Source organism: Drosophila takahashii, chromosome X (assembly GCF_030179915.1).
Source record: "Drosophila takahashii strain IR98-3 E-12201 chromosome X, DtakHiC1v2, whole genome shotgun sequence".
Lineage (NCBI taxonomy): Eukaryota > Metazoa > Arthropoda > Insecta > Diptera > Drosophilidae > Drosophila > Drosophila takahashii.
The window spans coordinates 26,670,111-26,693,175 of record NC_091683.1 but is presented as its reverse complement, the minus strand read 5'-3'; the positions used below and the strand labels follow the sequence as shown (position 1 = coordinate 26,693,175).

General features: G+C 33.3%; 1 protein-coding gene across 1 annotated transcript; it reads right to left on the bottom strand.

Annotated features, from left to right (window-relative positions):
* Window positions 1-655: 655 nt before the first annotated feature.
* On the bottom strand, window positions 656-20,225 carry LOC138913892 (ras guanine nucleotide exchange factor C-like). The gene is made up of 5 exons (XM_070219048.1): window positions 20,099-20,225; window positions 2,168-2,409; window positions 1,273-1,321; window positions 1,146-1,205; window positions 656-1,080 (listed from the first exon to the last, which is right to left on the bottom strand). Exons 1-5 carry the CDS (start codon window positions 20,223-20,225, stop codon window positions 704-706), a joined length of 855 nt encoding a protein of 284 aa, XP_070075149.1. The 3' UTR covers window positions 656-703.
* Window positions 20,226-23,065: the final 2,840 nt, after the last annotated feature.

Genomic DNA, 23,065 nt, shown 5'->3' with positions numbered 1-23,065 from the left:
AACTTTTAATAGTTTTAAAAAATGTTTGTTTTCAGAAGAGGAAGTGGTCGGATCTATGTCAATGATTAGATCTAAAAATCATCTTTTATCAACAGTTAAATGTAAAAAAGTTGTTCTCAGTCACAAAGATACAAAGCTCGTTATACAAAACAATAAAATTAATACATTACAATATGGACATTATAAAATAGAAGAAAACAAACTAAAAAATAAACTTGATGAAATAAATGCAAATATTTATGTTTTCGAGCAAAGAATAAAAGAAATAGAGAATTGTTCTAATAGAAATAATAATCAAGACATTGAAATAGAAAAATTAAAGAAAAATATTGATGATTGTACATTTGAAATGTTTTATACAGAATTAGAAATAAATTTACTGGATTGTGAAAAAGAATAAATGTAATCTATAATAAAAATAAATTAAATCTATAATAATAATAATAATCTACCAACATCGCTTTTTATTTAAAGATTAATTAAAGGTAATGTATAAACCACATAAAACAAATCAAAACAGCATTATAACATTTTTATTTTAAAGATTAAACATTGCTTTATTAAGAGGTTAATGTTAAAATTTCTCAGAACAATATTATAAAATATTTTTTTTTTTTTAATTTAAAGAACAAACATAGCTTATTAGAGGTTAATGTTAAAATTTCCAAAAACAATATTATAAATTTTTTATTTTAAAGAACAATTAAAATGTTTTCTTCGAATTACATTCAATTTGCTTACTTTCTTCTATATTTAGTGGTATAGTTTGTACATAACTATTTATACCACCCTCTAATATATAGATTTTATTATCATCATTACTTAAAGGAATTGATTTTATATATTCATCATTATCCTTATCTAAATTTAAAGGAATAGTTTGTATGTAGTTACTTATTCCACCTTCGACAAGAATAGATTCCTCCTCACTAGGTGATCTTGTAATGCATGGCTCTGGATTATCCTCATCGAAAATATTCACATCATGGTCATCATCATCATCATCATCATCATCGTCATCTTCATCATACGAACCCAGAGCGTCGTCTTTAACCTCTTTTTTGGTAAAGTTTTGAAATTCTGAAAATATAAATATTATTAGTATAAATATTATTTTATATATGTATATTTATTAATCAACTCACCTTTTTGTACTCCACTCGAAATAGTATTATTAACCTCTTTTTTGGTAAAGTTTTGAAATTCTAAAAATATAAATATTATTAGTATAAATATTATTTTATATATATGTATATTTATTATTCAACTCACCTTTTTGTACTCCACTCGAAATAGTATTAGCAACTTCTTTATTTAAATTCTGCAAAAACAAACATATTTCCCTACTCAATCAGATTATAGTATCACTATTAGTTATTTTGAAGTCATTAATGTCATTAATTAGAATTGTATCTGTACTAATCTCACTTTCTTTTTTATTTAAATACTCAGTTAGCATTTGAGATTCTATATTTCTCTTTCTCAAATATATTGCATTAATTTTTTCTGCTGTTTCAATACCTATTTCATTTATTTGTGGGTCATCTCCAAGATATCCTGGTTCTACATCTCCAATCTCTTCCCTTTTACTCTCTTGCATAGAAATAATATCAGCATCTTTCGAAATTCTTTCATATACTTTCCAATCTTTCTGTCTCTCTGCACGTATTAGTGCATGTGTTAGAACTTCAGCAAATTCAAAGCAATTTATTCTTAATGTTGCTAGTGGAGGACTAATATTTCGTTTAGATTTTCGTTGCTGGTGGTGGTGGTGGGGAGTAGTTATATATTTTGAATTCCTACGTTTAGATTTATTTACACTACGTTTAAAATTCAATCTTCTATATATATTATTGTAGTGACATTTAACACCTACCGTAGCACTTTTATATTTTACGGTGAAGAATCTATTTAACCCCCGTCTTCCTAAATCCAGATGCCCCCCTATTTTCCTTTCATTCTCAATTAATTGCTTTTTAAAATTCTCTATTATTCCTCTCTTTGTAAATTCTATTTCAGTGTTATGCATGTTTACAGTGTTTTTTAATTTATGTGTGATATTTCTTTTTATTGGAACTCGTCCTATACTTTCGAATTCTGACTCACTATCATTGATACCAATCCCTATTTCTTGAGTTGTGTTAGTTATTTTAGGTGCTTCACTTACGTTTTGAAATTCTGACTCACTATCATTGATACCAATACCAATTCCTTGTGATTTTTCAGCTCCTACGCATTTATTTTCTATTTTCTCAAAATTTGTATCTTTAGTAATATCAAAATGATTGAGTGAGTTTGTTGTTGTTGTTGCAGATGTTGTTGTAGTTGCAGATGTAGTTGTGTTGTAGATGTAGTTGTTGTTGTAGATGTTGGGGTACTTGATTCTTCTTCTTCTTCTTCCTCCTCCTCCTTATTACTTATCAAAGTAGGTGGGTTTGATGTTGTAGGTGTAATTGTTGTTGTTGTTTTTATTTTTTCTTCAAGCACAGTTGTATTAATACTATTATTAGCATTAATTATTTTCATGTCCACTTCACTTTTTAAATTTTTTTCACTGTCATTAGTACTATTGTTCATAAGATCCATAAAAATATCTTCCAAGATCTCGAATTTTAAGTCAATTTTTATGATTTTATTAAATGTTGGCATATTTATAAATACTCCAATTGAGTTATTTGAAATAGAGGGTTTGTCAATGATTAACATTTCACTAGGCACCGGCAACATTTTCACAACCGGATTCATTAATAAAATTAAAAAAAATATTATAAAGAACGACATTTTAAGTTTTTTGATTTTATTGCTTCACCCCATCCATATTTAGAAAAGGTATATATTACTGTTAATAGATACCTAAAGCCTTTATTCGATGATGCATATGCCCCCATTTCAACTAAATCAGCCTGCCATAAATCATTAATACCCTTTACTATAACTCTACGTCTTGGAAAATTCTTGAATGATGGTCGATGTAACTCATTTACAATATCTCGTTTACTCATGACTTTATTTGATTTGGTACAAATGGTTTCTTCTCTAAAGATTCAGTTTCACTTTTTAAAACTGCAGTCGGTGCAATGATATAATTGAAAATGTTACTTTCTATTTCATTTATATCCTCTACTATCTTATTAATAGTTTTCAAAAGATAGTCAAATTTTTTAGAAATTTCACTCACTTTTCCCTCAATATTATTGATTCGAGGTCTAAATCTAAAGATTTCTTGTTTTTGTGGTTGTTTAGAAATTTCACTAGATGTATTCTGTACTAGTTTACTTATTTCATCATCAACATAAAATTTTGTTGCAATATCATTTTCATGAATGGAGGGTAGGGAATTTTTAAATCGTTTCCTCTGAATATTTAAATGTCCATCATAATCATTGAGTATACTTTGAAATTTTTCTACACCTTTTGTTATATCTCTTGAGTACTCTTTCTCATTTAAAAAACAACCAAACTTATCAACTGACATTTTAATTATAAAATAAAAAATGAAAGAACGGTATATTTATGTATGATCCACATTAATTGTTAAGACCTCTTCTTCTTCGTTTTTACGATGTGAAAATGGACTACCTCGAAGTATCGTTCCATCTATTTGTATCTGATCAGAACGAGTGATTGGTGCGGGTTTTTTTCCGTAAATTTTGATTTATGAAATTGTTAAGATTTTCCAATTTATCAAGAGGCTCTTTTAATCTATTATGTATATACTCCATTTGAGATACCATTTTTATTACTTTACTTTCCAACTCTGATACTCTTTTATTTCGTTGATGAAATGATTTAGTTATAGTTTCGATTTGTTGTGATTTTGCTTCGTTAATTTTCTCATCTACATAAAATTTAATAGCCAAATCATTACCATTTATTGGTTTTGAAGAGTTTTTAATTCTTTTTTTCTGAACATTTATGTGACCATCAGTATCTAGATTTAAACCTGTAAGACTCTCAACTTCCCTTTTGAAAAGTGAGGAAAAATCTCTATCATTTGAAAAGTGACCAAACTGGTCAGTAGACATTTTACTATTAAACCAAATGAGAAAATGTTTTCCATTTTATTAATATATTATTTTTGCTTCACGCAATTCTTCTATTACACAGTGCAACATGAAAAATGTAACCGCAATTCTGATTTCATGGGCGGAAAGAAAAAAATGACTCTTGCGCACTTAGCACGTAGTGCACCTAGCGCGTTAAAAACCAAATTTGCCTAATTTTTCGATTTTTAACGCGCTAGGTGTACGTCTTCGCAAGAGTCATTTGTCAATTTAGTTCCTTGGGTTCATATCTATATAATCACTGAAGACTTGATAGTAAAATTTTAATCGGTTCACAAGATATGGCCGTTACAAATAAATTTTGTATGTAAAACTTTAACTCGCTATAATAGGTAAACGCGAGCTAAGCCAGAGAAACCCAAATGGGTTTTAGCTTATTTCGATGAGTTCTTTCCGCCAATGAAATCAGAATTGCGGTTACATTTTATAACCCTAAAAATGTTGCACAGTGTTATTGAAAGAATTTCATTAGTATGGTTATTATTACCAGCAGCTCTTGATGCCATTAAGAGTTGTAATCTTTCAACAAGTTCATTCACATTATCCCAATATACATAATTTGGTGGTAATTTTTGTAGCTTCATATACCCAGAACCAGTATATTCTTTATTTACTGAAGACGATGATATTAATGGTTTAATAATTGAAGAATATTTTTTAGAACGATTTCCTTTTATTTGACCATCTGGTTGGTAGTTTCTTTTGTGAGCACTTGTTTCAATTAAAATGTTTCTATATGAATTTAAATCATTCTTAGTATAATCCTTAGGATTGTTATGAAAAATTAAAGAGTATAAACCAGGTGATAGAGTCCATAATTTTCCGCTTCCTAATTCCATTTCATTTTTTTTAATTTTAAGTGTACTATTACCCAACATTTAATTTTTATTTATTTAATTTTTTATTTTCACTTAGTAATACATTTATAGGTTCTGTAATGGGTTTAAAAGTTTCCTCCAAATTTGATACGTTCTCATTTTTTATTTGCTTGTCAACTGTTCTAAAAGATTTCGCTTCATTGTTGTAGTTTTCTCTGATACTCATGTAGTACTGGGGAGAAATGTAGTATAATATAAATATTTATAACAAAGTGTTTTGAGTTTAATGAAATTTTATTTTTATTTGATAAAATAAGTACATTAATAATATTAAAATTTAATACATTTTAAGCTTTATTTAATTCTAAATAGAGGTTGTTATCATTCCTTTTAATAATACAAAACAGATTATCTTTTATATATTCAATGGTTGAATCATCTAAAGTCGAGTATCGTTCCGGTAAGTACAGCATATACTCTTCAAGTTCAAGAGTGAGGGCCATTCCAAAGCTGGTTTTTTTGCGTTGAGCTCGTCGAATAGGGTAGCACACATCCGATTCCATCTTTGTCCTTGTTAAGAGAGGCTTTGGTAGGTTAGCATTAAAATCCTTGAGTACCTTCATCATTTCTGGGTTGACCATTTGTAGTTGTTTCTTCATCTAGTTGTTTCTTCTTGTTATTGTTATTGTTTTTGTTGTTTGTAGTTGTTTGTAGTTGTTTTTATAGTTGTTTTTTCTTGTTATTATTGTTTTAACTGTTTTTCTTGTTTGCGAGATGATTTACATTAAAACTTGCAACTTAAAACTTAGGTTGAGACAGTTTACAAGTGGTTTTTCAAATGCGACTTAAAATAACTTTTGATCAAGTTTTTATACCTTTTGGTAAACTAGGCCTCCTTTTTCTATCTCTTTCTTGATATAGAATTGACCAATCATAGCAGCGAATAGCATGTGAAATAGAGTGGGTTTCAAGAATCATAGAGAATCAAAGAGAAGTCACTGGACCATGAGGAGAAAGTTAGGGAGAGATAGAGAGTAAGAATTAGAGGGAGAGGTGTCCACAGTTGGTGCTATTAAAGACCTGTTTTCTCTCATAATTATAGTTAATATTATTCCCCAAGTATTTCACAACTTCTTTTGGGGGCTGTAAATTTCCAAAACTATCAAAATAATGTATACTTTTTTTATTTTTGTTGTAAGCTACCCAATGTCTACCATTTGATGAACTATCATCTAGGTTTATAATTCCTGACTCTTCTCTCCAAGGAGATTTTGGTAGTGAGTCTCTCATAAACACACCTCGGAAATGTGGAATATACTTTTGACCAAAATTCAAAATTTCAAAATTTGAAAGCGGTTTTTTAGGTAGCTTAGTAATCAGTTTTTTTGATTTCCTCTAAATGGATTGAGATATAATCCATAACCTTTTCTATAAGGTTTTAGAAACATTTCTTCACCCACCTTAATACTTTCCATTTTTGTATTATGTCGTTTACTCTCTTCTAATTGTTTTTTTCCAATATTTGCATTATTAATAGTTTTAACAATGGCTGCACTACCAGAGGCAAGACTACCTAATGCACTTAATGCAGTCAAAATGGGTACAATAGGAAAAAAACCACCAATTTTCGGTACATTAATGACGCGAGGAATCTTAATTTTTTTTTATTTATACCAATTGTTTTACTGACTGCTTTACGCGCAACCTTGAATGCACTCATTAGATCTAGTGGTTTTTGAGTTTTCAATGCCCGCATTCCTGTTTGGACAACATTTGAAAAACTCTTTACCTTTGATCCCCTCTTCTTACACTTTCTCTTTGTTTTCTTCTTCACACCCAATCCGAATTTCTTTTTTGTTTTCATAATATTTGTAATCAAGTATGCTGCTGTTTTCTCTGCAATACTACTATCTTTTGCTCCAACACGTTCCCACGCTTTATTTATTAATATTGCATCAGCCTTATGTCGATCCGCTAGATCCTTATTTTGTGAATATGCAATATCATGTACTCTACAAGCTTCATCCAATTGATTTATCCCACGATCACCGCGCTCCAACCTTTGTTTAAGCTTTGTTCCAGGTCCACAAAAATTATACCCAGGAATATGTGCTTCAAATGGAAGTGTGTTAATTATTTTGTTGATAATACCACTACCTCGTTTCAAGTTTGAACTCTGACTGTAACAATTATGAAAACTTTTTCCCATTTTATATAATGTTTAATCAAGGAGCATTTCTAATCGAATGAACTACATTACACATGTGAATATGCGTTTAATACGTCAAAAACAAGAAATCTATGTTAGAAATATCGAGGGTGGTGATCAATCATTTAAAAATTCAGCTCCACGACATAGTTCTTTATTACCCAATACAATAAGAGCATTGGTTGTCGGTCCGTCAAACTGTGGAAAAACAAATGTTATGCTCAGTCTTATTGAAAGTCCAAACGGACTTAAATTTGAGAATATATATGTATTCTCAAAGAGTTTATACCAACCAAAGTATGAGTATTTAGAGAAACTAATTAAACCGATAAAAGGTATGGGATATTATACATTCTCACAAAATGATGAAGTTTTACTACCCGCTAAGGCTAAAGAAAACTCTATTATGATTTTTGATGATGTTGCTTGTGAAAAACAAAACAACATTCGTTTATATTTTTGTATGGGACGTCATAAAAATATAGATTCTTTTTACCTATGTCAAACGTATACTCATATTCCAAAACTTCTAATACGTGATAACGCTAATATGATTATAATGTTTAAACAAGATGATTTAAATATGCGACATATATATCGTGATCATGTAAATACTGATATGTCTTATGATTCATTTATGAAAATTTGTCAAAAGTGCTGGAGCGATAAATACGGATTCCTCATAATAAGTAAAGATAACGATATGGAAAAAGGAAGATATAGGAAGGGTTTTAATGAATTTATAATTATTTGAGAATATAAGTTTCGTTCTGTAGGCTATATTTTCACAGTTCATTATTAGATTCCAAAATGAGTAGATCATTCACTCTTACACTAAATGGTAATGAACCCATTACAAACATTACTTATTTCCCACCCATAGAACTGACGAATGGTGACTATGAGTGTGCACTCATTGACTTTCATATGTACAACTCTATACCCAATGTTGATATAAATAATAATCTATTTCATATTGGTGATAAAGTTATTGAACTCCCCATAGGATCATATGAACTCAATGATATTTATGATTTTCTAAAAAATAAACTAAATGATTATGATCTTGAGAAAACATTTCAAATAGAAAGTAATAATAACACACTTCAAGTTCATATTACAACTACCAAGGAACCTATTTATTTTAATAAAAACAACTCCATTGGACAATTGCTTGGTTTCAATAAAAAAATAATCTACCCCGACCTGAAAAAAACATGTATATCGGATCAACCTGTTAACATTTTAAAAATAAACACAATACGCTTAGTATGTAATATTGTGAGCGGATCATATATTGATAGTAGGCAAGATCATTCATTATACGAATTCGGAATTAATGTTCCACCGGGCTATAAAATGAATATCACACCACACAATCTCATTTACTTACCAGTCAACACTAGAGAAATAAGTACACTCTCTATACACATAACTGATCAGAACGGTGAACTTATTAATTTACGTGGTGAAAACTATACAATTCGTTTACATTTAAGACTAATACAATGATTATATATAATAAAAGAGATGATACTTACCATCATCAGCACACTTTCAAACATAAAGTTATAGGAAGAGGACCGAAAGTAAAAAGACACACAATTACATTAAAAAACAGGTTAATTCTTAAATCACTGGGCTTCAAAGTACGAGTTTAACTAAAGTTATGGGTCTGAATGAAATATTGGGGGTACGAGAAAAACCTTTCTCTGATGATAGTATATCGAAGAAAGAATATCACAGTTATTCACCGTATCAACAATCATTTAAACCGAATGATGAGATAAGAATTACAATTCAAAATCAAGATTTATATGTAGGGGAGAGTGGGGGAATTTCGTCACAGGGGCAATTTCGTCACCTGCAATATCTCGGAATCCATAAGTCGTAAAAATATATACTTTTTTTGTTTTAGTCCTTCAAGACGGCCAGACACAACCAATGCATTTGTTTTGCACAGAAGGCCAAGATAATTAAGCTATAATATTAAATGTGTTTTAACAGTTCAAAAGCTACATTTAGTTCTCGACGAAATTTTTTCTGTATGCCACAATTCAAAAGGAATAAGATACACGATTTTTTATATAATACACAGTGCTATAATGTGCATTTCTGCGTCAGTGATTTTTAACTTCGCGCCTAATTTCGCAAGAAAAATAATTATTTCTAAAAAAGTACTGTCTGGGGAAATTTCGCCACCCTACGCTAAGGGTAAATTCGCACCTATTTTAAATACATATTTTTATATTTGACGAGCTGGCTAACCAACAGACTACCAGCAGCAGCAACAAATATAGGACGTCAACAAAAATGGTACGCTTGATCAGTGTAGCATATTTTCAGGCGTTAAACTCCCTACATTTTTCAGGTGACGAAATTTCCCCAGTTGTGTGGTGATTTTACCCCCCTGTGTGGTGAGATTGCCCCAGTATATTGGTTTTACATTTTATTTTTTTATAAATCACCAAGCTAATTAAAAAAATAGGGGAATGTCACATTTTAAAGCTTGGTGCTAACCGCATTCAACAATAAAAATAGAAATATGATAACGTGTCTCAAGATGGACAAAAAATAGCTTTGAAAAAATGCTGACGAAATTCCCCCACTCTCCCCTACTCCCCCATGAGAGTCTTCTAAATTTTCAAGGAGATATTACTCTAATTAAGGAAGGGGGGGCGGTAGAAACTCAAAATGTTATTGGGAGGATGAGAAATAATTGCATGGCGTACTTTTTAGATGAAATACGCTATAAAATAAATGGTGTTGAGATAGATAGAACAAGGTTTAGTGGTATTACTTCTACAATAAAAAACTTTGTTTCTTTAAATCAATTTGAAAGCAAGAGACTTTACAATTCTGGATGGAGTGGAGGATCCGATTTCAATCTAAGCCCCAACTTTAACTTTTCAATACCCCTTAAAAATCTACTTGGATTTGCTGAAGATTTCAAAAAAGTTTTATTAAATTGTAAACATGAACTAGTACTATTGATATCAAAAAATTTAAATGATGTACTTGAGGAAGATAAAAATGAGAATGGAGTAAGAGTCGGAAAATATCATCTCAATATGACTAACATTACATGGAAAATTCCTCATATAACACCCAGCGATTCAACGAAAATTAAAATGTATGATATTATAAAAAGTGGATCCAATCTACCAATTGCATTCCGTAGTTGGGATACATACATTAATCCTAAACTAAGTATAGGAATACATCATGTTTGGAACGTTAAATTATCGGCTAACCGCGAGCGCCCACGATTTGCTTTAATTGCATTTAAAGATAATCACCATCTGATTACAAACAATTTAAGAAATCTAAAGGTCTACTTAAACTCTGAAACATATCCCTACGATGACTTGAATTTGGACTTTGAGAAAGAACGATTTGCCCACCTTTATGAAATGTATTGCAAGTTTCAAACTAGCTACTATAATCGAAGTGAATCTCCTTTACTATCACCTGCAGAGTTTAAAGTTAAAGCTCCTATTATCGTAATAGACTTATCATATCAAAATGAAATGGTTAAATCGGGACCCATTGTTAGGATTTCAATTGAACTTAGCAAGCCCGCTATCCAAAATGCTCAAGTATATTGCGTGCTGATACATGATCGTTTAATAATAATAATTTGTAAAGGATATCAAAAAAGGTTATTCCTGCAAAAATTTTTAAAAATTGATGATGTAATTAACATTGATGAAATTGGATGTCCCTCTCTAAAAATAATGGATGGAAAACACTTCCCATATTGCTCATTACATGCTCTAGATGGTGTCTGCTCACTCAACAATGCTCATAAAATCTTAAACTTTTACACAAAAGAAAACTGCTAGCAACAACAACTTTTCATCATTCATTCTTTCATTCACAATTTGAGAGTCGAGAAAAGAAGTTTACGAAATGTCGGATTCTAATAAAAATCCAAATATACCGAATTATTCTTCCTTGATAAATAAAATTACTTTTTTTATTAATACATTTGGAAATATGATTTCAAAAGAGGACTTGAAATTACTGTTGGAGTCAAGGGACATGTTCATGAGTATTGACGTGAAGGTGTTTATAAAAACAACATTTGGAGAACATTTTAATTTATGTAAATTTTCTAATGATAATATAGAAACGTGTGCTTGTTTTCATTTTGTAATTCAACAATATAAAGTTAGAAAATTAATTTCATCATATATTGAAATTCTAAAATAAAGAAAAAAAAAATCTATTGTTTTGATTTTGTTTTTGAGGGTGGGTCTATCAACAGCTGTTGTATTATTTAACAGCTGTTTTCTAAGTATAATACAACGATTTATATCCAACAGACTTTAGTTTAAGATAAACATTCAACCTATTACGTTGAAAGGAAAAAAATGATTTCCTCAAAAATTGAAGAGTTCTTAAAAGAGTATGGGAGTGAGATCTTCAAGGAACATGTTTCGAGGTTGAAATCATTTCATACATTTTTTAAAGATGTTGAAGCCACCCCAGTAATTCATTCCAAGTATGGGGAACACCTATCATCCTGTGCATGGGCATATGATGATTGTAAAGTTGAACCTGACACCTGCAGGTGTATGCATATTGAAAAGAAAGAAGAAGATGTCTTAAAACTGATGGAACGATACATTAATTTGTTTAAAAAACTCAATGGAAACTAATGTTACATGAATATGATTAAATAAATAAAAGCGCATTTGATTAAATAAACAATCTCATTGTTTTTGTGGGGGGGAGTTCTCGAACTCACACTTTTTGTCCACAAAACCACTGAAGATAGGTTACACTAACAGATATAACCTACAATCCTAATTGAATTAACAAAATGGACACGCATAATAAAACACCCCTCTCTCACGCTCCTACACACAATTTTCAGGTAAAGATCACTCTAAGCAACCACAAATTCTAGGCATGACCCCTCTCTCACACTCCTACACACCAGAACCAATCACAAATTCTAGGCATGAAAAAACACACCTCTCTCACACTCCTACACACAAATTCTAGGCATGACCCCTTTCTCACACTCCTACACACAAATTCTAGGCATGAGAAAACACACCTCTCTCACACTCCTACACACCAGAACCAATCACAAATTCTGACACCTGTGTGCATCTTAACGGTGACCCACACACTCCATTTCTTTTCTTTCCTCACACTCTTTCTAAGTGACCTTTTTTATGCTAACTAGGTCATTATGACACCTGTGTGCATCTTAACGGTCACCCACACACTCCATTTTTCCCCCTTTCTCACCATTTTTCTCACCTACACACTCCATTTTTCCCCACCTTTTTCCCACACTTTTATTGATTAATTATGTTAATTAGGTCATTATAACACCTATGTGCTAATTAGGTCATTATAACACCTGTGCAACCATGCGTGACTAATTGGTGCTAATTGGTTTGACACGATCAATTAAAAGTGAGCCAGCACCCGTATTATACTACTACTAAAAACAAGTTGTTGAGAGCAAGCGACACAAACCCTTAAATAGGGGATCCCTTTGCTTGCCACTGAGAAACAATCACCTACCCCAAGCAAAAATAATATGTAAATTTGAATTTAGCTCATGTTTATTTGGAATTTTGTAATAGGTTTTTTTTTTATACACTAAATATGAAAACATTAGTTTAACTCTGAAGTTAAAATATATGAAAGAGTTCTAAATATAGTCCCCAAATTAGTAAAATTAATTAGGGAAATGGATTATGAGAGTTGGCCGGTGGTGTTTCCTGGAGTACGGCGGGTGACCGTTACTTAGACATAAAAAATACGACGGAAGGGAATTCTATATGCTAATATGGTGTGATCAGGATGGCAACAGGTAGTTGTTAGCGACCCTTTTAGTGGATCAGTGACCTTTTACTTAGCATCAGCACTAGAAAATGTCACGGGCTGTTTACGTCACAGGCTGTTTACACGTTCACATGTGATCACTTTGGTCACTTAATTAGTATAACCAAGAACACCCCTGAACAGGGGTCCCTTTGCTTGGCATTGAAAACATTTATAGAATATTTTTAACTGAAAAGAAACAGCTGAAAGCAAACACCCACCCCAATAGCAAAATTTGTTTAAAAAACTCAATGGAAACTAATGTTACATGAATATGATTAAATAAATAAAAGCGCATTTGATTAAATAAACAATCTCATTGTTTTTGTGGGGGGGAGTTCTCGAACTCACACTTTTTGTCCACAAAACCACTGAAGATAGGTTACACTAACAGATATAATCTACAATCCTAATTGAATTAACAAAATGGACACGCATAATAAAACACCCCTCTCTCACGCTCCTACACACAATTTTCAGGTAAAGATCACTCTAAGCAACCACAAATTCTAGGCATGACCCCTCTCTCACACTCCTACACACCAGAACCAATCACAAATTCTAGGCATGAAAAAACACACCTCTCTCACACTCCTACACACAAATTCTAGGCATGACCCCTTTCTCACACTCCTACACACAAATTCTAGGCATGAGAAAACACACCTCTCTCACACTCCTACACACCAGAACCAATCACAAATTCTGACACCTGTGCGCATCTTAACGGTGACAGTAGTATAAAAATGGGGATTCTGAATCGTATTTAATGCGGGTTCTGGATCTAAAGTGGAGGGGGAGGTAATTAATTATGCTAATTAGGGTAATAAATCAGGACAATGTGACAGGTGTGGGGGTAATTAAAGTTAATGGGTGCGTGACGAGTGATCGTTAATTAGGGTCCACAATAGTTATATCCAGCTTTTGTATGTAGGGTTTGTATTCAGGAATCAGGAATCCCGAAATTCGGTCCAGAAATCGGGGGAGATATTACTGGGGTGCGACGGGTGATCGTAAATTAGGGTGATAAGTTGCTTATATCTAGGAATTGTATTCAGGAATTCGCTCCCCCGAATTTCGTTTAAGAAATCGGGACTCTAATTAAGCGGGAAGAAGTTACTGGGGTGTGACGGGTGATCGTAAATTAGGGTCCACAATAGTTATATCCAGCTTTTGTATCTAGGAAATGGGGTGAAAAGAGGGGAGGCATTCTGCTTAAGTGGTTGACGAGTAGGTTGACGGGATCGAACGTGGGAGAAGTTAGAAAAATAGGGTGAAACGAGGGGAGGGAATCTAGTTAAGCGGGTGAGAAGTTACTGGGGTGTGTCAGGTGATCATAGCGATATATTTGGGTTATCCTAGTTAATGGGGGAGAAATTACTGGGGTGTGCCGGGTGTCCTTTGCTTAGATTAAGAAAGTGTGGTGCTCACACGGGTACGTGTTAGAATGTCACGGGCTGTTGTCACGTCCAAAAGAAACCGCTGAAAGAAACCACCCTTGAAAAGGGATCCCTTTGCTTGGCACTGAGAAACAAACTCCCAAAGAAACAGCTGAAAGCAAGCACCCTTGAAAAGGGATCCCTTTGCTTGCCACTGAGAAACAAACTCCCACCCCAATAACAAAAAGAAGATGTTAATTTGAATTCAAGTATATTTTTATTTTTTAACTTTTTGAGCTGAAAGAAATAGCTGAAAAAAAATCACCCATCCCCCAAACAAAAGAAGATGTTAATTTTAATTTCAACAGTTTCACTCCAGACCTCATTGAGTAAAGACGTGCAGCTACGGCGATCCAAATCACCAACAACCAGTGCTTATCAGCAAAATTTCCAAAAACAAACAAGTGAACAAAAGAGACACCCAAAAAAAATTACAAAAATACAACAACAAACAGTCACGTGATCACAACAACCACAAGCAGGGGGTTCGCCCCACGAATCCAAAATGTTACCACCAGACAAAAACAGACTTTTTTCTAAAAACTTAATAATTGAACATAAATTCATTGTTATAAAAAGTAAATACAATACATCCCTAGAAAACACAAACCCATTCATTCTAAAAAAATCAATCGACTACATCTGCGGAGGTGAAGTGGAAAAATGTAAAATTACAAGAGCAGGTACAATTCTAGTTCAAACAAAAAACATACAACAAGCCGAAACACTACTAAAAATTAAAAAAATTGGTGAAGTAGACGTAGAAGCATACGAACATAAGAACCTTAACGAGACCAAAGGAGTTATCTATTGTAATTTGCTTAGGAATATCACAGAAGAAGAAATTCTAGCCGAACTGAAGTCCCAAAAAGTTTCTGAGGTGTACAAATGGACCAAACTAGTCGATCAAAATCGAGTTCCAACAGGACTTATAACGCTTACATTTAATTCTACCAATCTCCCTGAAAAAGTGTTTATCGGCTATGAAATAGTATTCACACGCCCATACATACCACTTCCGATGCAATGCAAAAAATGCCTCCGCTTCAACCACCCCCAAGTTGGCTGCAAGCAAGACAACCCCACTTGTAAAAACTGCTCTGAGACTACTCACAACAACGACAACAACGATTGTAAGCAACAACCTAAATGCATTAATTGCAAGGGAAACCACTCATCCAGGGACAGAAAATGCCCAATCTTTCTCAAAGAACAGGAACTTATAGCCATCAGAATCACCGAAAAAGTAGACCACAAAACTGCACGTTCCATATACTTCACACGTCATAGTTCTATCCAAGAAACTTCATACTCTCAAACCCTACAAAAGCCACCACCAACAGAAAACCCCACCTTAACAACTAAAACACCACCAACAGAAAACCTTACCTTAACAACTAAAACACCAATACACAACACAAATGACATCCATAAGTTCCTCAAAAAGGTGAACAAGGCACATGCAGATCTGAAGAAGACAGCACGAACCCCCGCCGCCTACGAAATATTCGACGAAGAAATGCGCTTAATTACCAATGACGACTCTCTAACACCCTCGACATCAACAAACGACCGCGTTCTCAGAAGCCAAATTAAAGAAAAATCCACCCTATCTAAAAACCTTAAAGCAAAAGAACAAAGAACAAACCTTTCCAGTACGAACGTTATAAAACAAGCACAAAAACTTAATTAAACTATGTCCTTAAAAATATTACAATGGAATATTAAAGGATATTCGAACAACTACAACCAACTACTAATACTCATCAAGACACACTCCCCACATATTATATCACTCCAAGAAACACACATACAACAATTCCACAGCCTACCGACACCAGTAAACTACAATATACTAACAAACATTGCATCTAACAGATTTGGAGGAGTAGCCTTGCTAATCCACAAATCAATCCAACACACTCAATGTAATATCAACGAAGATGTAGAAGCCATAGCAGCAGAGATAAAATCAAAAGAAAACTTCAAAATATACTCCATTTATATTTCACCTAACAAATCCTTTTCACGCAACAACCTGAACAACGTAATTAACTTTAACAACGAAACTGTTATGATAACAGGAGATTTCAACAGCTGGCACCAAAACTGGGGATCCACACACTCGAACTCAAGAGGAAAAACAATAGCCAAATTCATTGAACAATCACAACTTACATTACTAAATGATAAATCACCAACACACTTTACTACACACAACACCTTCACACACATTGACCTCAGCTTTTGTTCTCCATCACTCACACCACTTACAACCTGGAATCTAATAGATGACCTTTGCGGAAGTGACCACTACCCAATCACCATCACCCTTTTTCCAACCGACACAATCATCAACAAAAAGACACCAATTTTTAAACTAAACGAAGCAAACTGGGATAGCTTTACAACCCATACACATAACAACAATAACCTATACCCTCCTTCAACCAACATAAACAAAGAAACAGCACTAATTAACAAAATAATCATTAAAAGCGCACACCATACGATACCACAAACACTACCACACCGACACTCACGCACAGTTCCCTGGTGGAACAAAAACTTAGCAGATCTACACATCAAGAAAAAACTAACATGGAAAGCACTGAAAAGAAACACAACCCAAGAAACGATCATTGCTTACAGAAAAGCAAACGCGCTTCTGAAAAGGGAAATTAAAATTAGGAAAAGGGTATCCTCAACCACTTTCACATCAACCATTCAATCAAATACACCAACAGCAAAAATATGGAACAACATTCGCCGATTTTGCGGTCTTAACCCAGCAAAACAAATACACTGCATAACAACCAACCACAACGGGACTACTAACGACAAAAACCAAATCGCCAACATGCTTGCACATCATTGGTCTCATCTTTCAAAAGACACAAACTTCAACCAGGAATTCACCTCCCATAAATACAACACAATAACCCTCAATCACATTCCATCTACATCTGCTATAGAAATTGACAAGCCCATAACCAAAATCGAATTGACCATTGCTCTCCAATCACTTAAAGGTTCAACACCAGGAATCAATAGAATCTCATACCCCATGATAAAAAACAGTTCACCATCAATAAAAAATAGAATACTTTCTCACTTCAATCACATCTTCAACCACTATATACCCCAATCATACAAAACCAGCCTGATCATACCAATTCTAAAACCTCAAAAGGATAAAACGGACATCTCATCATACCGACCCATCTCACTCAACTGCTGCCTAAGTAAAACAATGGACAAAATAATAGCGAACAGACTATGGTGGTTTCTTAACAACGACAAACTTCTACACCCACATCAATTCGGTTTCAAAAAAGGTAAATCGACTTCGGATAATCTGCTCTATGCAGATCACATCATTACGAAGTCACTTAATACCAGGAAACATACCTCACTCATCTCTCTTGACTTTGCAAGAGCTTTCGATCGAGTGGGTACTCATTCAATAATTGACCAACTAATTAAATGGAAATGCGGCCACAAAATTATAAATTACATTATAAACTTCACCAAGAACAGAAAAATAACAGTCAGAATAGGGACACACAAATCAAACATACACCCTCTAGAAAACGGAATCCCACAAGGATCCCCCATATCAGTTGTACTCTTCCTAATAGCCTTCAATAAACTAGCCAACATCCTAACTAGATATAAACAGATAAAATTTAGTGCATATGCAGACGATTTCCTTTTGCTGGTAAATCTAAAAAACAAGAAAAACATTACCATCAACCTAAACCACCTCTTTAGGAAAATAGAAGACTGGGGAAGTTACTCAGGCGCATCCCTATCACAAACAAAATGTCAACATCTACACATATGTAGAAAACACAGATGCAACTGCATAATCACAACACAGAATTCAAACATAAAAAACGTAGAATCACTCAAAATACTCGGACTAACCATAAACAAGAAATACAACTGGAACTCACATATTGACACTCTCATACCATCACTCTCTAACAAACTTAACATCATAAAATGCTTGGCCAGCCCCAAGTTTAACTGCAACACAAACACTCTACTAAACATCACAAAAGCCATACTTATATCCAAAATTGACTATGCACTCCACACATATGGATACGCGCCAAAAAATACACTAAATAAATTAAAAACCACACTAAACGCAGCTCTTAGAGCAGTCCTAGGTGCGTTTCGCACAACACCAACATATAACTTACTTTACGAATCTAGCATCCCAACCATCGAGCAACGACGAGACCATCTTACAACTAAACTCTTCAAAAACCTTATGCGCTCTAAAGACACACCAATACACAAACTGATCAAACCAACAACCAGAAGAAAAAAATTTACCTCAACACTAGATCGAGTCATAGAAAACTGTCTACAACTTAACATACCCTTTAAACCAACAAAACTATACAAAACAAAACCGCCATGGCAACTACAACAAAATATAATAAACACCTCACTGCACAACTACAAAAAAAACAACACTTCACCAGAAACATACCAAAAATTATTCAATGAAACAAAAGAAAACTACAAAAACCATACATTTATATACTCGGACGGATCTCAACAAAACTCAACTACAGCCTTTGCTATAACCACTGAAACAGAGATACTGCACTACGGTAACCTGCCACCGCACTCATCAATCCTAACAGCAGAGATAATTGGAATACTCGAAGCTATCAAAATCGCTACTAGCAGGAGCGGAAAATTTGTAATCTGCTCTGACTCTTTAGGAGCGATCGAAGCAATCCGAAATCCACAAAATCTAAACAAATACCCAGCACACATCAGATCACAAATACAACTAAAACAACCTAAAATTAAAATCTTATGGACCCCAGGACACTCCAACATTAAAGGTAACGAACTCGCAGATAAAACGGCAAAAGAAGCAACAAAAATGCCACTTATATTTACCCAAAACGAAAATATAAAAGACATAAACAAACTTCTAAAAAATAACCTAAATCAAGAAAATGAAAACTTAATAAATAAATGCAACACATGGTACAAAAACATAAACACAAACAACATCCACATATCAACACTTTCCAACTTAATTCAAGAAGAAACCAGCAGAATTGACCAAATTAAATTCATCAGACTCCGCCTTGGACACTCAAGCATAACACACAAACACCTTCTCGATCCACTCACCTCACGCAACTGCCCTCTCTGCCAATCAACTCCAGTTAACATGGAACACATCCTAGACACATGCCCAGCAATAACCCTGGACAAGAAACTTCTTTTTAAAAATTTCAAAGCCACAGACTACCTTAAACTCCCAACAACAAAAAATATAAAAACGGTCATAAATTTCCTAAAAAATACAAACTTATACAATCTAATCTAAAATCAAAATTTAAAATATTGTTAAATTAAGTTCACCAATTAAAATACACGTAGTCGAAGGCCTCGCAGCTAGCACTACAACCTCTTATGTTAGTTTTAGTTTTGTAAACTTCACTATCATCTTTAATAAATAAATAAATAAATTTTAATTTCAAATATATTTTTATTGTTTTATTTATTTTTTATTTGTAAATTTAAGGTTAAGATTTTTGTATTTGTTAATTAAAGCAATAGCTTTAATTCTAATGTATGGTGCCTGGTGACATTGACATGTATCCGGGCCCTCTCTTACGTCATCGTCGGCCCAGGGACATGTTAGCATATGCACACCATACCTAGATTCTCTCTCACCGACTCGATCCATCTGTTGTAGCTTGGAGAAGTCCATCTCCAGGGACTCCCGATGATCCTCAAAAATGAAGTCACCAAATTCTTCGAGGAAATTGGTGATTTCATCACACACGTGGTTGTTATTCATTCTGCTGCTGTTTCTTGTTGTTTCTTGATGTTGTTGGCGCTGTTTCTTGATGTTGTTGGCGCTGTTTCTTGTTGTTTCTTGATGTTGTTGGCGCTGTTTCTTGTTGTTTCTTGAGGTTGTTGGCGCTGTTTCTTGTTGTTTCTTGATGTTGTTGGCGCTGTTTGTCTGTTGATGATGTTGTTGTTTGTTGATTTTTGGTTGTTGATTAGTTGTTTGTTGTATAGTTGATTTTTTGTTGTTGTATAGTTGTTTTTGTTGGTTTGGTTTGTTGATTTTTGGTTGTAGTTTTGTTGTTATTCCAAACTTATGTTGCTGCTGCGGATATTATTAATCCAGACTTGTAATTCGAACTGAAGGTTCTTCCCAGTAACTTCTTACTTTTATCCCCTCTTCATATGGGGAGCAAAAATTTCCCACCATCCCTTCCCTCGCGATCATCCCTTTGAGAAAATTAGTTAGACAAATGCAAATGTGACTAGAAACCGAGTAGTCAACAACCTGGTTGCTAGGACACGGTTCACTTTAACCCCTCCCTCGACATCAAATATTCGATGGAATCAACCAATGAAAATAATGCAAGTCTAATTTCTTATATTAAATTTAAGGAAAATATTTTCATCAACCAATCAATTCGTTGCAACTCTAATTTCCTATATTAAATTTAAGGAAAATATTTTCATTTACCAATCAAAACTTTGAATTTTTTAATTTTCAAACTAAAGTTTAAGTTCATACTAATAATCTATCCTCAAAGTTATATTTAAGCTAGAATTTTACCAAATTCAGATCAGTGTTTTCAAATTTCTTGAAGTGACCTACTCTTTTTACTAGTTTCGAAAAACAGTAAAGTGATCTTATCAACGTGTGTACCTCAATTGAAAAGTGGCTTTGTGAGAACAATTAAATTAAAATTACAAATTAACTACATTACAAGTGACTTTGTGAAAAGAAAATAAAATTTAAAACAATCTAAAAATTAACTACATTACAAGTGACTTTGTGAAAAGAAAATAAAAATTTCAAACTATCTACAAATTAATTACAATTGTAATTCTTTCCAAAATAAAAATTAAAATGAATAACCAAACCCAAAAATATTGTGAGTCATGCCGTCGTTTCATCCCGGTGGGAGTTCAATGGAATCACCATGCACGAACCGCGAACCACAAGATGAACGCTATGGTACCTTTGGATGGAAGAATCAAAATGATTTCGGATGGATTCAAGGGTCGAATCCTTCATTATATGTTTGTTAATGAAGGAGAGGAATTAAGATACCCGGAAGAGTTCCTCTTCGAAGCAGGAGAGGCTTTAAAATCGCATTTATTTAATGTGCTTCAAAGCTACATGTCCGGTAAAGTTAATTTTGAGCTTTTTGCGGAATATATGCTCGTGAAAGATGACGATTTAAAAACGGAGACTAAACAATTCCAAAGCAAAATGGAAGTTGTTACAAACCACTCGGATTTAGACCGCATATTCACCAATCACTCAGACCATCTGAAAATAAAAATGGAAGAGTTTCAGGAAAGGGATAGCGGGTGGACCCTACTCCGCATAATTCGATTGGAAATGAATTTCAATCAATTTAAACCGCTTTCTGGTTCTTCATTTATCCCAACACCACCCAAGCTTTTTTCGAAAAAAGCAATAATTAATGTCCAAAATAAGAATGACTCATACTGTTTTAAATGGACTTTGATTTCGGCACTTACAAAGGTAGCAAGTAACCCTAGTATGTGCTACACATATAAAGTTGATATAGGGGCCGAAAGATTTGTTTTAACATCTGGAATAAATTTGGACTTCAGTGGGTTAACATTCCCGCTTAAAATAAAGGACATAGACATCTTCATTCAAAAAAACGTTACATTGAGTATTAACGTTTTTGGATATGATGAGGAAAGTGAAACTATAATTGGACCTCTTTATCAATCTGGAGTTGAAAAGCCGACGCACATAAATATACTTTTCCTGGAAGGAAACGGGTTCGGTCACTACACATGGATAAAAAATATTTCAAAGTATGAATTTTACTCGTTATAGACCTACTTTTACTTATTATGTTACATTACTTGTTTGATTTTTCTTTTATTTAACAGACTAATGTCTGCACAAAAAAGTCTACATAAGGAACGGACATGGTTTTGCAATACCTGCTTAAATTTTTCATCAACTGCAAGTCACGCACTTCGCCACAAGGAGCTTTGCAGTGGAAAGGTTGTCACTCTCCCAAAACCATATAAATCGACATTGAAGTATACGGCACTGCGTCATCAACTAAAAGTTCCGTTCGCAGTGTATGCAGATTTCGAGTGTATACTTCGACGTAAAAATATTGATGTAAGTCCTAAACTGTTTAATGTAAATGAACATGTACCAATTTCATATGCTTACTTTATAAAGTGTGCATATGATTCTAGCTTAGATAAATTTGTAATGGAAACGGGAGGTAATTCAGCCATAAATTTTGTCAATTCCCTTGTAAATAACTTAAAAACTATTCATACAAATTATTTGAGTAAAATTGTTCCCATAGTAATGAATCCAGAGGACGAATATGATTTTGAGTTTACCCTCAATTGTCATATTTGTGAGAAGGCTTTAGCGGATGATAGGGTTCGAGATCATTGTCATTATACAGGTAGATACAGGGGTGCAGCTCATTCGAAATGTAATTTAGAATTGAAAACGTCTAATTTTATCCCAGTTTTCTTCCACAATTTCTCCAAGTATGATTGTCACTTGTTTATCAAAGAATTAACATTAATACCTGGAGAAATTAAAGTTATTCCCATAAACAAGGAGCACTTCATTTCAGTAATGAAAAAAATTGAAAA